Raw genomic sequence first — 17,959 nt, 5'->3', positions numbered from 1 at the left:
CTCTCCTTTGAAAACTCCAACCAAACAAGAGGCATCTCATTACTTTTCCGTTGACCACACTTTCCCCCCTTCTTTTCCCGCGAACCAAACGAGCCCATAGAGGCCAATCGACCACCTTGTGGTGAAGTTTTCTTTTTTTCTTTTCCAGTAGTACCGTGACTACACTTGGTGCCCTTTCGAAAGAAGTTTTGAAGCAAGGAAGATAACCATGATATATTTTAAAAGACATATTTGAGTTTTCATGTGGCTTAGATTTTTTTTTTTTCTTTTTCTGTTCTTTCTCTTTGGTAAGTGTGGAGTCCTTGGCTTTTCAAGTCCATTTCTACCTGTAGAATTTAAACCATGCAAACTGCAAAATTTTTAGCTGATATCTTGGATATAATCAAGAATTCCATGGATCTATTATTATCTACTCAATGATATGAAGTTATAGGGTGAATCTTCCTTCCTGTCTTTCATTTTTTTTTTCTAAATACTGAAGATCATAAAGTAGAGCATGTTGCAAGATAACACTAGAGACCAGCAAATGCAGTAACCACGAGGAGATGATCATCTACTAGATTGAATCATGTAGGTTGAACTGTTTTGGTGACAATCCCCTCAGAGGAACATCTTTGATATAAATTAGAGAAGAAATTTTCGAGTCGTTTGTTGCTGTAACATCACAAAGATAAAAAGTTGGGGAGTGAGATATAATAATAGAATATACACCTTGCAACTCTTTGCGCTCTTTCTCGCTGTTGCTTCAAATCCAATCGTTAAGAGTAGTAAAAGAGGAAGAGATTGATAGGAGAAAGCCAAGCCCATTTCATGGACACGGTTTCGTCGCCGTGGTAATAAAAGAAGTTTGAGGTCTGGCCGCTTGTATGAAAGACGTGGAAATGATGCACCCGATGGTTGAACCAAGAAGGGAACCCTCTCATTAGATATGCAAAGATGTGGGACCCTTCTCAAAAGGGTGATTGAGCTTTTATAGTCTTTGCAGTGGCATCCATGGTATATATTATTATCTTAGCTAATATAAACTAACACTTCTTTAGATTTTTGACTCGCATACACTAATAATATGCTAGTACAGTGAGCTAGAACATTAATTCGCTATGATGCTTCTTCTTTTTTCCCTTTCATGAATCAAATTCTAAGCAATAAATCATCTCTCGTAACCTTGGGTCATCCAGACTCTCATGTTTCTATTACGATGCAAAAAAAGAAATATAAGAAAAAAAAGCAACATGGTCGCAGTTGATTCAACTCTTTGTATTAAATTCATAACTTGATTAACATGATCACATTCAGCATATTCATTTTAGTGGTATACCTCTGCAGTAACAAGTGAATCAGGATGGTGTCTTCATTAACGGTTGAAATTTCTATAAAAAATGGTGTCTTCGTTAACCCAGAAGTACGTGACAACAATATGACCGAATGATTTCCGTGGTTACGCAGCAATGACCAAGTACAGTCGCTTATTCATGTTCTTTTCCCCTTCTTTTCTCTCTCCACTCTTCTCTACCATTAAAAGCTATAAAAGAAAGAGGAGAAAAAGCCTGCATTGCTATCTTCATTGCTCAACGTGAGACCAGATCGCTTCTGGTTGGTGTAGATTAGATTAATTATTTCAGAACATGAAAGTTGTTCTTATACACAAGAATTATCTGTGTCTTCCCCCACATTGCAAGCACAGCAAAATACAGTATAACTACTCTGCATTGCAGTGTTAGATTTGAATAGCTTCCCTGAAAAATGCTTTGACCATCATTCCTTGGTTACATATAGATTTTGACTTCTCATTTGGGTGCAAGGAAGACCTCCGCCTAGTCACACTTTCAGAAATGTAAATATAACCATTAGCATTGGCTATGCTTTCTTATATGAGTGCTAAATATGCTGAGAAGCCACTTTCCACCAAGCTAACTTGCTTGTCATGAACTTCAAGTCATGTGAAGATGGTGATAAGCTTCAATTTAAGAGATTTTAGAGCCATGCATAAGCCAAACTCTGTCTACATTTCGCCTGCCAGTGACAGATGGCGCCATCATATGCCAAGTTTAGTTCAACAGTAGGAATGGACTTACATCTGAAGTAGATAGACCACAGAGCTAGTACATGCTAATACATGATTTTTAATAACAGATCTGCTTCCACCTTTGCCCGAGTTTGGTTTAGGGATCTGTCAAGGTCGAATCTTGATGGCCTTGGGTGGTGCTGTACCATCACAATGAGTAACTTTTATCCAGGGCATTGCTAATCTTTTGCTAGTTTATGTCACGGTAAAGATCTAGGTCTAAGTCATCATACCACTATCACAATGAGTAACTTTTATGCAGGGCATTGCTATCTTTTGCTAATTTATGCCGCGGTAAAGTCTAGGTCTCAGTCATCATACCCTGCTTCATAAAAGCTGACTGTTACAAATTGGTGCATTGTTTTCAATTCAGTGAAAGTCATATAATGTCAAACAAGTAAGTTTTCTTATGCACTCGAGGCTTTCTATGGCTACATGGAAACAACGGGGAAGAAAGATAATGCATTGGAGCCTGTCTTTTGTTTTACAGACTCAATGTGCATAAGCCCCATCTAATACTTCCACATGCTAAATTCTGAAAAGGCAAAAATGAAAAAGAAGTAAAAGCATTATCCTTGGTCATTTACAAGTAAAAACTTCAAGTACAATATTAGTAAAGTCCGACACATGATTCACAGTTTATAGAATAGCGGAGTAAATAGCTGGAGCCATCAATGAGAAATTCCGTATTATCTTGGACTAACTTCTCTTCCACCCTTTGAAGCAGTAGTGGTAAAATGCACAAGAACAAAAACAAAAAGTGCAGTCCAAGCAGTCTTTGCAGCAGAATTTGAATCAACAAACTAAAAATCTATAAATCATGCCAAAAACCAATTAGTCACTTAACTACTGGCACATTTCCTTCTTGTAATAGTACTCATCTACTGGCCCATTTCGTTCCAAATATCAGAGGTTGCGCTGTCTGCTGTGAATCTGGATCAACATCACCACATTAGATATACTGCTGAGTCGCAATCCATGACTAATAGCATCATCCAGAAATTGTGCATCTCACCAAGAAGAACTCTAGCATTATATTCTTAGTACAACTCATCCTTTCTGCTGCTCAGAAGCATGCATAACCACCCTCTGAGACAGATAAGGGACCCCTACTGATGATCTGTAGTCATGCAAAGTCATTTAAGGCAAGTAGAAGGTACTTACCTGAGGTGGCCATCGATCTCCATCACCATGACCTTCATTGGTTCATCAACCCCACCACCAGAGCAGACCCACCGATATCGAAAACTTGTTCCTGAAAAACTCCTATTCAAGTTCTCACAAGAGCTTGATCTGACATTTGGAGGTCAAGCCTCCATTTAGTGGATAGTCTTCTCAATTCATCATGACAGGGAAAGAAACATGTCATACAAAAAATTGATGAATTGATTGCAATGTGCACTTAAGATATAAGCATTCATAAACCTCTGTTCATGATTTAATATAACCTTATCACTTCACACAATGCTGAGAGAAATTTGGAAGCAACTTCAGATATTCATGATATTTTCCATCCTCTGAGAACAAAACTAATATATGAGATGCAGTGGATGACTCGAGAGGAAAGCGTCTCTCATCCATTTTATAAAGAAAATCTATAGCTTTCATTATCTCATCTTTCTGAAGCAAGCTCCGGACAATGGTATTGAACATTATGGAATTTGGAGAGCAATCAGATTTGTCCATTTGCAAAAGCAAGCCATCCGCCTCATCAAACAGCCCTTCTATAATAAGGCCATTCACCATTATGCTATATGTAACAACATTAGGCTTCAAATCTTTGGTAGGAATAGCATTGAAGAGATTTTTGGCTGCTTCAACCTTACCAGCTTTGAACAAACCATCAATTAAGGTGTTGAAACAGACAATGTCGAGGTTAACATTGAAAGACAATGTATCTTGAAATAGCTTCATAGCTTCATCAATACGTTGGTTTTTGCAAAGTGCATCCAAGATTATGTTATATGTAAAGGTCTGGGCGTACCCCAGCTGCAAGCATCTTTTCAAACAATTTTTCTGCATCAGCAACTCTACGTACTCGATACATCCCAGCTAATATGGTGTTGCATACAATGGTTGTATGCTGCACTCCTTTATGAGGCATTGCATTAAAGAGGCTCAGAGCCTCATCAATCATCCACCTTTTGCAATATCCATCAATCAATATATTGTATGTTACAACATTGGGCTTATGGCCTTTTGAAACCATCAAATCATAAACTCTCACTGCATCATTCATTCGCCCTACCAAACAGTAACCATCCATTATTGTACTATAAGTAACAACATTAGGCTCTATGCCTCCACTAATCATCCTTTCCGATAATCCATGTGCCTCTCGAACCTTTCCTTCTTTACACATGAAATCAATAAATGCATTGAGTGTCACAGCATTAGGATAAGTTCCTCGCTCTATCATTTCATTAAGCAACTGAAAAGCTTCTTTCCACTTCCCCAATGTACAAAACCCACATATTATAGAGCTATAGGTGATGACATTTGGATGCATTCCATGATCCACCATCTCATCAAGGAGGCCTCTGACATCCTCCACTCTTCCAAGGTGGCATAGTCCATTTAGTACAATACTATAGGTAACAACATTGGGCTTCACTCCTTGTTGTTGCATCTGCTTGAATAGCTCCATAGCCTCATCCATTCTTCGATTCTTGACGAATCCATCAATCAAAGCAGAGTAAGTATGACAATTTGGAGAAAGACCTTTACCCAACATGGAATCAAGGACTTCCATTGCATCTATAAGACGGCTCTCTCGAGAATATCCTTGCACCAATATAGTACATGACAATTCATTAGGCTTTTCCCCTATTTCATTCATAAAATCAAGTAGCTTATGGGCTTCTGCAGTCTTCCCATGCTTGCAAAGTGAATCCATCAGCATGTTGAATGTCACTACATCCGGCGAAAGACCTCGATCGACCATTTCCTTGAAAAAATTGGCAGCCTCTTTCCAGTGGCCTAAAGTCGAATGCCCATGAATGATGCTGTTGTAACTGCGAACATCCGGGGCAACACCAGCATGAGTCATTTCACCGAGTGGTTCGAGAGCCTTGCCTACAGCTCCCTCTTTGCAAAGGTGGTGGATGATTGTGTTATACGTAACCATGTCAGGCTTGCAACGACCTTCCAATGTGGCCATTTTCTGATGCAGCTCCAGTGCCAAGCCCAAGCTCCCAGTACTGCAGAGCCCCTTGATGAGAGCATTGTATGAGAAAACATCAGGTTGGCATCCCATCAGAGACATTCTATCAAACATCATGGCTGCTTCGCTTACCCTCTTCTCGGAGCAGAGGCCATTAACAAGAGTGTTGAAGATTATGGCGTTAGGGACATGGCCACGTTTCAGGAGCTCCCCGAAGACGCCAAAGCCCAAATCCACCCAATTCATGCGACAGCAACAGTTGATAAGGACTCCATATGTGTGGATGGTGGGCGTGATTCCTTGCATTTGATTTAGCTTGTTATATAGAGAGAGAACAGTTGGGTAATGCTTCCTTCGAAGGATGGCATTGAGGACGACGTTGATGACAGAGATGGAGGGTTTCGGGCTAGCACCCGCTGCAGTGTCAAACAAATCGAGCGCGTCTTCGATCGTAAGAGCCTCTGATCGACATCGTTCGATCACCAGGCTTTCCAACTGAGAGTTTCCACCCCGGATGTTATTATCGGGGGCGGTTTCACGAGAAGATGATGCAGCTTTCCTTCTAGGAGAGGGCGGATGGATGACACTGAGGTCAGTTTGGAAGGTAGCAGCATCTCTCGCGGGAGAAGAGACGGATAAGGAGGCGAGCAATGAAGAAGACCTCCGCATCCCAGAATCTCTTTCGCCCAAACCAAAGATTAACATAAATCCACCAGATGTTTGTGATTTTGTTCCTCTCTATTTGGACTCGAGAGATCGGAAGACGAAGCCAGGTAGCAGTCTCCATCAGGCCTGCGAAGTGGGGCTCGGCTCCCTATTCGGTGAGTTGACCGTTGGTATTCGGCCCATGACTTATCTAGGATAACCCGAGAATTGGCTATTCCACCAAGGAATTAGCTGGGATAGGTAACCTTAGCTGAAAGCTTATTCTTACCCTTGGGGTGTCGGGATCCGCACTCGGCCACGGTTAAAATGGTCGGAAGTCGGACGGAGAATAGCCAGGTGGCGTGATCGCCGGGAGGTTTGGAGTCTCCCCTGAGACTCATAGGCTGTTCCAAGGAAAGTATCAGGGATCAATAAATGCCCACGATCTGATGGAAAGCTGAGGAAGTGAATTAAGGAGAGGAGGTAGAGTGATGGATCGGGTACTGAAATCGGCTAGATCGTCGGGATCACTCAACCTCTCCAACCGATCTCTCAGGTCAGCGCCTTCTAGTTAAGTTCTTGTTGTTCTTTGGATTATAGTCGGGTTTTGTGGGAATCTTTTCCGTTTTCTTGGGTGAAATCGTTCCTACAAACGCACTTCTGTTGGTAACGATGGATTACTGGATGAAGTCATTGTTTTGGAATAAATGTTAGTTCGGTCATGAATAATACAGTTATATATTGTTCTCAGGGTGTTGTGGTTGATATCTAATATAATCAGGAAGGATTAGAATAAGAGATGCATAATTTTGTTGTAAAGTTTGAATTTTTTATGGATAGATGCGTTAGGCAATATGGAAGGTTCAATCTCATAAATTGAGCATGGCGAGCAAGAGAATGTTGTGGGAGGCGTGAAATAAAACAAGAAATAGTAACTAGAAGTTTTAGATCTTTTCACCGATAATACATCTAGTTGCTCATAAAAGGTAATTTTGCTTACATCGGAGAAAAAAACCAAAGAGAAATGGAAGTTTTCACTTTTGCTTTCTTGGCGGCGGCAAAGCATGGTGACGGTGATGCTAGTGTTTTCGATGGTGGTGAGAACAGGGCCACAGGTACAGAAGATGGGTAGAGGAAAAGCTACATGAAGGCAATGACAATGTTTTAGTAGATAGATGCTACATTTTCAACTCCTCAGATTTATGTGCAAGTATTGTCTTTTTTCCAGGTTTCACATTAAATCCCTTTGTATCGTAGCTGAACTGTCCTACGTACAAACTTGTGATATAAGATGCTAGGCATAAACTTTATATCGTGATTGGCCATTAGTGGCATTGCTGTGTATTCTGATAGCATCTCATCATCATTCTCTATGGTTCTGGTCTTCATTAGGGAGTTGCCAAATGAAGTTTACCAAAATTTGGATGGTGTTGGTGATGACGAAAAATGGTGGGAGGTACTATTCTTCTCTACCTCCTTGCAATTGTTATGTGGCATTTGGGTCTGAGAAACATGTAAAGTTTCTTAAAACATAAATCTTTTGCAGGCTGTGGAGTTACAAAAGCTTATTTTGGCTCATAACAATCTCGAAATACTGAAAGAAGACATGAGAAATTTATCTATGTTGACTGTTCTAAATGTCAGTCACAATAAATTATCCTGCCTTCCAGCAGCTATTGGAGAGTAAGTATTTCTGCCTACTTGACAAATACTTCATGCATTAGCTGTCATCTGGTAAAAAATTCGTACCTCCCAGTAGCTATATTTTCAAATTTCTTACAGTTCTGTTCCTTGTTCATCAGGCTTGCTTTGTTAAAATCACTGGATGTTTCATTTAACTCAATAACAAATATCCCTGAAGAGATCGGCTCAGCAACTTCATTGGTTAAGTAGGTCTTTTCTTTCTTTCCTTGTTTATATGACTAGACACTAGAATCATTGTGCATTTGGTTTTGAAGAATTGTTCAATAGATTATAATGCATATTCTGGCATTAAAATAAAATAATGCACCATTCCATAACCAATGATCATTGAACTTTAATGAAAACAAAAATTGAAAAAGGAGATGAGTGATTCGCTAAAATGGCAAGGCAACGAGTGACTTAAAAGAGCCTAAATTGTATTGACTTAGGGGCCTTTCAATTTTCTATCTGGAATTCATTCGTCGTCTACCCAAGTCTTAACATGTTATGGCTTAGCTGCTGGGCTTTATGAACATCAAGATGTCCTTGCCTTTTCTCAATGACTTTTTTTATTAATAAATCAGATATATGCTAACACCGCTGTTCTATTTGGACATCCAATAGATCATTACGTTATGTAGGCGTGCTGCTGGCACAAAATTAATTCATGTTTACTAAAATAATTGCAGGCTTGACTGTTCAAAAAACCTACTTAAAGAACTGCCATGCAGCCTCGGAAAGTGCGTAGATTTGTCAGAACTAAAGGTAACATCGCAGTGGACAGATTTTATGCTTCTAGGTTCCTTTTCTTCTCCCTTTAATTTCATTGGGACAGCATTCATTAGAAATTTTACTAGCTTATGGTTGTCAAAGTACTAAATACATTTAGCTACTCGTTTCACTAGTTGAAACTGTATAGCTTTATTGCCTGGTTACAATTGTAGCTTTACATAGTTGCCAGAAATCTTTTAGACTTTATCTGTTTTCTGTTGTCTGATTACAATTGATCGTTGCTCCTTAGGCATCAAACAACTGCATAACTAAACTTCCAGATGAACTTGTCAGTTGTACCAAGTTGATTAAATTTGATGTTGAGGTACTGCCAAATTCTTTGATATCTATATGTCAGAATGTTAATCAACTCTTGCTATTTAAACAATCTGATGTTTTATGATCTCAGGGAAACAAGCTTATAATGCTCTCCGAGAATATGCTCATGTCATGGACCAGGCTTACAGAACTCAATGCTGGTATAGTAAATCTGTAAACAATGCATAATTTTTACATTCTTGATAGTTTCATAATTTTTTTTAATATTGTCATCCAATTTGCCAATCCATTCCTTGCTGTACGTTATTCGATTTGATATGATAAAGATATTTTGTTTTGGTCTTCTTACAGCAAGAAACCTGCTCACTAGCATTCCAGATAGCATAGGAGCTCTTTCACAACTGATCCGCCTGGACTTCCATCAAAATAGTGAGTGAAATCAGTCAATTTGTTATCATATTTATTACCATACTACTAGATGCACAAAGTCATGAAATACTGCATTTTATTATCTCATGTTATAACTTGTCGCATCTGGACTTCTTGGTGGCGTATCTTTATTTTTTTCTGAGTCCAGAAATTTCATCCATTCCACCTTCAATCATGGGTTGCTCTTCACTTGCTGAGTTTTATATGGGGTAGGTTCAATAGTTCAAGATTATATCATGCAGTATATTCTTGTTTACTACAAGAGTTTACTCCTGGCTGCTCTGATTTCATTCTTATTCATTGTTTTACGTTTCAGGACCAATTTACTATCATCACTGCCAGCAGAGATAGGTTCACTTTCTCGTTTAGGAACTTTAGATCTTCACTCAAATCAGGTATGCTCAGTAATTGGTTTTCTTCTTTTTTTAATTCTTTTATATGCTCATTTGTACTAATTAACCTGTGATTAATTTTCTGCTAGTTCGATGTAGCAATAAATAAACAAAATGATTAAATAATTATTGATCAAATCTATCCTGTCTCATTTTTTTTGAAAAAGCTTTTTCTTTATTTTTTTCATTTTTAATGAAACTCTTTTGACTGTTCAGTCTCACGAAAATGGTCTATTTTGATAGATGACTTTTATTTTTGGTTGTTGATTTCCCCCTCAAATAACTGAATTTCCTTACAATTGGCAAACAAACAAATGTTTCAAGAGTGTTTCAATTATTAGGCATAGTGAACCACAAAACCACAATCACCAACCATCATCTTACCTATCCTAGTTTGGCTTAAAATCTTAGATAACATTTCCTTTAATTTTCAGCTTTTAAGAACAAAAGTGCTAAGTAGCTAATATGAGCTCAAAGTTTTATTTATTATTATAAATGTTTCAAAACAGGTATCTCTCGGTATTGATCATTCAAAAAGATACACTGAGTTGCTCGTCAATTTTATTAAACTTGCTTGGAATTTCATAGGAGATTGTAATATGTTAGGACAGTTCTATGTGTTCATCTTCCTCTCTTCCATAGGACACGGCATCACAAATTTTCTTAGAATTTGTAAGTACTTTATTTATTTGAATGCTGATAGATATATTGTTTATAGCTGAAGGAGTATCCTGTGGAAGCCTGCAAACTGCAACTCTCCGTCCTGGATTTGTCAAATAACTCGTTGTCTGGCTTGCCTCCTGAGATTGGTAAGGTTAGCATATGCCAGCTGCAATTGGTCTTCATATGTTTTGTTACTGAATGCAATGTCTTCTATAATTGCTTGAGGCAGAGGACTTTTTGTGGAACAACTTAAAAATAAATATTATGTGTTCAGAGCATTTTCTAGCATGATATTGGATTTTCTGAATATATGATCAGAATCCATCATGTCTTAAATGTTTAACCTAGAACATATGCTGGTTTCTCATCCACCTTCTGAAATAGTTAATCACTCGTCAAGCTTACATGCTTGAGTTGGGTTTTCGAGGTGACTGTCATCCATGTTCTCCAAAATGATGATTGTCATCCATAACTGTCAGGGTCCTGCAACTTTCAGCATTTGACCCAGAAACCTGATTGAGAGAATGGAGATCATATAATCTAATAGCAATATATGAAGCTGTGCTGGTCATATGTAATCGGCAGTAGCATGTCTACAAGTACTACAAGAATCAGATAATATAATCTTCCACTCTTCAGATCTATTGCTAGTGAAGGTTTGATATCACAAGAAAGAGCATGAAATATCAATGGATTTATATCTTTATCTCGTGAAAACTATATGGCTTCCGGGATATCTGGAGATTATTTATGCTCTGGCTGGTAGAAGCAAGAGAAACTAAATAGCTCACCAACAGTTATTCCTTTCAATTAGAAATTTATATATTAATTCTGGAATCTGATGGAACACATGAACTTCTTAAGATATACATATTTGACTAGCCAATTGCAGTTATTTTAGGATTTACTATATGCTGTTAGTAGCATTGGTCTGCCACTTTCGCATCACCACCAGCATATGACAATTCGTTTCTACTCCATTGCCACGTGTTTATTTCCATCTCTTCACAGGAATCCACAGTTTATCATATACTAAATTGTAGAACATTTAAAAGATCACTAGCTGCATTAGTTTTATGCTTTTGCTGATACCTTCCTTCTTCTCATGCTCTTACTGTCTTGCATGTATTTTTCCTTTATTATGTAAAGAGGGGAAAATTTTTGTTTCATGTTTAAAACAATAATGAGTAGTGCGTTTGTGTGTCCACTTTTTGCCTGATGAATGAATTGGCGAAACCTTCTCAATTATGTGTCGCTTCGTTACCAGTTGGTCAATTGCTTATGTTTGATCAGATATATTTTGTTAAGCGAAACTTTTCTAAATTTACTTATACATTATGTCTTAGGTACTATGACAACCCTAAGAAAGCTTTTGCTTACTGGCAATCCCCTAAGAAGTCTTCGAAGGTGTGAACCTAAAATTTTCCTTTTACGACTTGAACAAGTAATTGTAATTGAAGTTTCAGTGTTTCAAATTTGAGGTCATTTTTCTGCCAGCTCATTAGTATGTGGACCTACACCAACATTGTTAAAGTATCTGCGAAGTCGTCTCTCTTCCAATGAAGAAGGTACTATTGATTTTCGTATATATTGTGATAAACTTGCACTTTCAGCAACTTGTACTTCTGAAGCTTTATTCTTTTCTAATAGTTACTGTCACAGATTCCTTCACTGTATATGTAAGCATTCATTCCAGTCTATTTTTTCTAAATGTTTTTTCTTAATTTTACCAATAAATGAATCTTGTATGGTAAACATAATATCTCTTATGCATTGTCAGAATCTACCACCACTCCCACAAAAGATGATCAAATTGCTATGGCAACTCGGGTTTCTTTGTCTTCGAAGGTAGTTCTTCTAAATGTGTTCATTTTTGTTTGTTGTTTCTGCTTAGATTATTTCAATTCAAATTTGCTGTTCAACTCAGTCATAATACTTGATTTATCAATGTATAAGTTGTCTAACTTGAGGAACTCCACTGCTTCCATTCAGTTAAATTAAAGAAAGGGTAGCCATTATTGAAAAAAATTGGATTTTTTGGTAATTTATCCTGTTACGGAAATGAATTTTTTGACTTGAACTAAAGATTTAATGGTCAATGAGGAAAAGATTAATGATTATTTAATTGACCCCTTCTCTGGACTCTTACATTTTGTATATTATTTTCTCAGGAGTTAAATTTAAATGGTCTAGGATTGACCTGTGTACCACCTGCAGTTTGGGAGACAGATGAGGTGGTGAAAGTTAATCTTTCTAGAAATTCAATTGAAGAGCTACCAAATGAACTATCAACCTGTTCCTCAATTCAGGTAATGTACAATAAGTCTAATACTCCTTTGGGTGCATAGTTTACGGATACTTGGGACCATGGAATGCCGTACCGGCCCGTACCGGTCCGATCCTAAACCGGTACCGGAACGGCAAAAAAATCGGTATTTTCTGGTTTTTTATCCGGTTCGGAGCCCGTACGGGCCCGTACCGGCCTCATACCGGTGGTTCGCACCGGTACGATTTTTTTTTTTAAGAACCACAGCGCCGCGCGCTGTGGTTTTTGAAACCACCGCGTACCGGACCGGTACCGGCCGGTACGTACCGGACCGGTACCGTACCAGTCCGGCCGGCCACCGGTACGCCGACCGGTACCGGTACGGCGGACCTTGCTTGGGACCCTATGAACATAATATCATTCTACCGGTTGACATTCTTGACTTAATATATCTGAATCATCATAGTGGACTTTTATTTTTGCATACCACTTCCTGGTACTTCTCTTTCTATTTTGTTTATCAAACTCATGATCGGGCAGGAATTTGCATTATCTTCACCAGACAACCTGGATTTTTTAAACATGTCACACTTCTTTTCTTGGGTATGATAGCACATTACACTTTATTCCTAAAATAGGTCCTACAATTGGAGTAGTCCTGGCTAATAGGTCCTACAATTGAGAGCCTACAGGGTATGCCATTAGGTTCAGTCAGTCCTTAAAATATTTGTCTTAACAGCTTTTTATTGTCATCACTGGTCATGGTGTGACTAGATTCAGCTTTATTTGGTACTTGGGATTAGCAGTTATTCTACTGAACAGGCGCAAGTAAATTATATCTTGGTTATGTTTTCTAAGGTTTTGAAGAGTCCTAGTGCTCTCAGAGTAGGGCTTTTGATTTCTTTACCTTTTAGATGGGCATAATGGGATATAACCAACAAGAGATTGCTTTCCATTGTGGGAATTTCCTCATGTAGCACATTGTAGCAGGAATTTACTTATGAATATTCCTTGGTGGACCTTCCATAATTTTTGTGGCCTATTTAAGATTGTTTTGAATCATTATCAAGAACCACGCCCCAGTCCCCACTATCTCCATAACTGTGACTTCGATGTCTCCTTAGAGTGAACCATACAGTCAAAGACTATATGACTTGAATCATGATGGGTTACAGTTAATTGCTATTGAACCAAGCCAACACATGTTCTTGCGCTCCCCCTCAAATTGGAGTAAGTTTATTATTGCAAATCCTGCTTGAATCCTGGATGTTTGAAATAGCTTCTTCTAAGAATTCTATTTTATAGATGTACTAAGTTATCTTGAATCTTGAACAAAGATAATTTTATGATTTCTCATCTATAAAATGGTAATAGCCTTTGTGTGCTTACTGCTGAAGTCATTTTATGATGATCCAGAATACTGGTAGTTCACCAGCAATAAGGTTTAACACCATGTCCTCTTGTGAAGGTTCCATTTAACCACAGTACTGCAGATGTCTAATTGCCATATCATTGTATTACCTTGTCTTATAAAGATTCATATTCTGATTAATTCCAAACCAACATATGCAGGTTTTGGTTTTGTCCGGGAACAAGATAAAAGAATGGCCAGGGGCAGTACTGTCTTCTCTTCCCAATCTTTTCTGTTTGAAGCTGGACAATAATCCCTTGGCGCCGGTAAGTTGATTATGAATTTTGATTTTTGACTGGTCTTTTATCTAACCATACCCAGTGAGCCTTGTATCATCTAATAGGATATGGCTTCAGATTTATCTGTTTCATTTGATTCTATCAAGGATTGTATCCTTGGTCAGCATAAACTTCTGCAAATCCTTCCTCACAAGTTTCATGCAGTTTTTTCATGTCTCCTGGTCTCCTAGTTGTATCCTTTGCAAATAAATATGCCCCTTTTGTACCAATGCCTCCTATGTCTTCCACTTCACAGGCCACCAAACATCTCAGTTTAAATGTGACACACCAGATATGTTGTAGTCTCCGCATGTTGGCTGCTGAGACTAGTTCATATGTGACACGGTAGATCTGTGCCAATCCTTGCAGCCCAAGCACCGGGACTTGTTCAAATGTAAGATCTCTGCTGGTTGCTGCATGTGAGGATGCAAGTATCGAGAGAGATGTATACTGGTCCTGTTTGAGATGGATTTCGACAATCTTTTGCTTAATCAGAAATGCCCCATTTTTTCTGTCATTGTACTATATGCGCAAAATAGTTAAGCCATTGCTTATTTTCTCAGAAACTTCTGTCTTCATAGAGAAATACTGCTGAATACTAATGGCTTTACTAGTAGGGCGAACAAGAGAGGAGCTCGAACAGTGTCCTAAACTGCTCAACTTTAAAGGCCTGGCTTGTAGTCATCAGCTCTAATTACCAAAATCTTTTATAGTATTATTTCTCTCAAAATATAATGGAGATAATATGTGCATTGTTTAATTATTGAATTTACAAATGTACTCAGCCAGTGGAACTAATTATGACCCTCATAACATATTTGTCTATATGGATGATCCGACCCATGTACTTGAAATATGGCAGAGGCAAAATACTGGGAGAGAGGTGTGCAACTGTTGAGTTTTTGGTGAGAGGATATTTAAAAAGACACGTCTTGAAAAAAATAGGAACAAATGTCAAGATCGGTAAACTGGTTTCAAATTATCATTTTAATATGACTGTCATATCAGATTAAGACAATTACCAAGGCAAAGGTCGGCTTCTCCCATGGCATTCCACTCATGGTTGTCTCACCCTTTATTTAGGAGTTCTATTGATCCTCAATTTGAGCCTTGGTCTGGCTTCAGGTTATCCTAGAGCTAAATTTTGACCTGGTTTTTGAAGAAATACTGCATCAAAAAATCTTTAACCTTTGAAAGAATTACATAAAACTTCTTGGAAAGATGAAATAAACATAGAATATAATGGACTAGCTACTTATTTGTCACTTGAGCCATGATCTTTATAAGCCATGGTCATTGCAGGCTTTGATGCACTGGGCAAAACTGGCTAATATGCGGTGCTCCTGTATTGTTTCATGGTAAAGCATATATTATCTCATCTGTATATGCTTGCAGATTCCATCTACTGGCCTTGAAGCCCTCAACAAGCTTGAGATACTTGATCTAAGTTGCAATACGTCCTCATTGCCAGAACCTTCTATTCTTTCAAGCTTGTCACAATTGCAGGAACTGTACCTGAGGTCAGAAGCAACCAGTGAATATTTGAAATAACTCCTTTCATATGCAAGCTTGTTAAGTTATACTGACTTCTATTTCACAGACGAATGCAGTTGGGCCAATTCCCTTCGGGCTTACTGTGCTTACGGCGACTAAGGATTCTCAACTTAAGCCAGAACTCTATTGTATCAATTCCTCAGGTAGTCAACTGTTTGACTCCTAGCAGTATGCAAAAACTCATGGTCTAAACTCTATTAAGTAGCAAATTCAGATATTTCACTTAAATCATTTTTTTGGTAATCACAGGATCTTCTAATGATGAACTAGGTGAACCTTTAAGAAATCAATGTCTTAGTACATTGACTTTTTTCTTAATTTTAAAGTTTGAATTTCATTTGAGCTTAATTTTAAATAAAGACTGTGTTAACATAAAATTATGTCTGCTAATGCTATTCTGTCTCGTTTTATGTTTTTCTTTTAAGTACATGTCAGCATCCAGTTCTGTTTAAAGGCTGACATGTTTGTGATAATGGAAACAGGAAATCAAGGAGTTGGCTTATCTTACAGAGCTTGACCTGTCTGACAACAACATTACTGCACTTCCACCAGAGCTGGTCTGATTGCTTGGCTTATATCTCTTACCTTTACTTTTAGTCAAACTTGTATCATTGTTGTCATGTCTATCACTGGTTTTATTACCTCAAAATAGAAAGCCATGTCTTTCAGCCTGAATAAACTTTGTAAATACTAAGTAGCTCAAACAGAGGTAGCCTGATTCATCATGTTTGTAGTTCATTTCATGATTATGTAGTAGCATCAGTCCATTATAATGTGCATGTTGCTCTAATGACACATCCATCATCAACGCTGCATTGCCTTGGCAATGTATACAATGCTACTTTCTACCAAAAAGAAAATGATTATGATATTGGTATCAAAAAAATACAACACAAAAACATTAACATTAGCAACTGAAGACTAATCGCAATATCTTTAAGCCCCTAAGCATTTCTTGACCCTTCTTTATTGCCCTCTTGTTGGTGCCTTTCCTACTGAATCAACAAAAATTAGATAATGGTAATCCGCAGAAGATGTTACATCCTCTCTGTTTTTAAGCATTTTTTTGCAAGTTTGTTAGTTAATAGATGATTATGTTTCAGAAATTACATTTGTGAAGTTCTAAGATGGAGATTTATTGAACAGGGTTTGCTTGAACCCAGCCTACAAGTCTTGAAGCTGGATGGGAATCCGTTGAGGAGGTATTATTGCAAATGCTCCTTTTCTGGTTTGCTGTTTATTCTGATCAATATTGCCCATGCATTTGAATTCAATTTTTGGCTCTCGACTCAGTTGCATGCATGAAAAAGAATTGCTCCATTTAGAAAGAAAAAGGGGGTCTGAAGGTGAATAAGAGCCTGGTCTTGTGATACTAAAGGCATCATTGGGAAGTACCTGCCAGATGTGGCAGGATTGGCTGGAGAGACATCCACATTGGGAAAGGAAGGGAACTGTAGAGCGGGAGACCGAGAATGCAGGAGTCGCAGGCCTGATCCCTGCAGGAAGGGAAAAAAAAAAGACCTATCCCTGTCCCCCGTTCTCCCATTCGCTCTCTTCCTTTCCCCGCATGGCCTTTCTCCTGCCGATCCTGCCGGATCAGGCATGGAGTTCGCAAACAGGCCCTCAATTTGATGAAAATTCAACCTGGTTTTATGAGCACTAGTATTTGCTTTTCAGAGTTGCTGCATATGTTCTGTAGGTTTCAATCTAGAAAACTCTGGTCAAACCATTAGAAATGTCAAAGCATGAAGTACTTGAATCAACATTTACCTTTCTGAAAAATTTCACTGCTTTTGCAGCATAAGGCGCACTATTTTGGATCGAGGAACAAAAGCTATTCTCAAGTATCTGAAGGACAAGCTTCCAGACCAATAATTCTGTAGACATGAGTTTCAATCAATTGAAACCATAAATTTAGCGGGCTTCTTATTTTAAATTCGAACGACGTGAGTCTCCCTTAGAAACTCTGAGTGAACAAAAGCTTGTAATTGTTGCAAATAATTTTTTCATCAACAACGAATGGGTCTGTTTTTGGTTTGTATTACTGGACCTCACAAGGATCTGGAGCGGTGATGTTTCTCGTGTGATATTTGCCAATTTTGCAATGTTAGAGTTTGTGCCTCATCAGATTTGACATTTCGTGTTGGTGAATGTGGTTTAAGGAGTCTTCATCCATCCTTACACAGTGATGTCGGGGTGGTCATGAAAAACAGTTGGGGTCACTGAGATGCAACTATGTCCCCATAGATTTGGTGGATACAACCGTTGAAAGAATAGCACAGGGTAGACTTTTGATGCAGGCACAAGATTTATTGACAGGAAGAGGTTAATGATCAGCCCTACAAAAACCTATGAAGGTA

General features: G+C 38.2%; 2 protein-coding genes across 3 annotated transcripts; one reads left to right on the top strand and one right to left on the bottom strand.

Moving 5' to 3' along the window:
• Positions 1-2,621: 2,621 nt before the first annotated feature.
• Positions 2,622-6,084, bottom strand: LOC103716192 (protein Rf1, mitochondrial-like). The gene is made up of 2 exons (XM_008804104.4): positions 5,361-6,084; positions 2,622-5,276 (listed from the first exon to the last, which is right to left on the bottom strand). The coding sequence occupies exons 1-2, from the start codon at positions 5,931-5,933 to the stop codon at positions 4,026-4,028; spliced, it is 1,824 nt and encodes a 607-aa protein (XP_008802326.2). The 5' UTR covers positions 5,934-6,084; the 3' UTR covers positions 2,622-4,025.
• Positions 6,085-6,231: 147 nt separating this feature from the next.
• On the top strand, positions 6,232-17,735 carry LOC103716191 (plant intracellular Ras-group-related LRR protein 6). 2 transcript variants are annotated; one of them, XM_008804102.3, is made up of 21 exons: positions 6,232-6,429; positions 7,266-7,329; positions 7,420-7,556; positions 7,676-7,762; positions 8,246-8,321; positions 8,578-8,652; positions 8,737-8,806; positions 8,958-9,035; positions 9,184-9,244; positions 9,352-9,430; positions 10,146-10,236; positions 11,437-11,497; positions 11,588-11,658; positions 11,871-11,938; positions 12,262-12,399; positions 13,929-14,033; positions 15,441-15,565; positions 15,646-15,742; positions 16,082-16,156; positions 16,746-16,801; positions 17,399-17,735. In XM_008804102.3, the coding sequence occupies exons 1-21, from the start codon at positions 6,365-6,367 to the stop codon at positions 17,472-17,474; spliced, it is 1,755 nt and encodes a 584-aa protein (XP_008802324.1). In that variant the 5' UTR covers positions 6,232-6,364; the 3' UTR covers positions 17,475-17,735. The 2 variants fall into 2 exon arrangements, with proteins under 2 accessions (XP_008802324.1, XP_038971077.1); XM_039115149.1 differs by lacking the exon at positions 6,232-6,429 and adding an exon at positions 6,499-7,083.
• The last annotated feature ends 224 nt before the right edge of the window (positions 17,736-17,959 follow it).

Source organism: Phoenix dactylifera, chromosome 17 (assembly GCF_009389715.1).
Source record: "Phoenix dactylifera cultivar Barhee BC4 chromosome 17, palm_55x_up_171113_PBpolish2nd_filt_p, whole genome shotgun sequence".
Lineage (NCBI taxonomy): Eukaryota > Viridiplantae > Streptophyta > Magnoliopsida > Arecales > Arecaceae > Phoenix > Phoenix dactylifera.
Note: the sequence above shows the minus strand (reverse complement) of the source record. Positions and strands in the feature narration are given on the sequence as shown.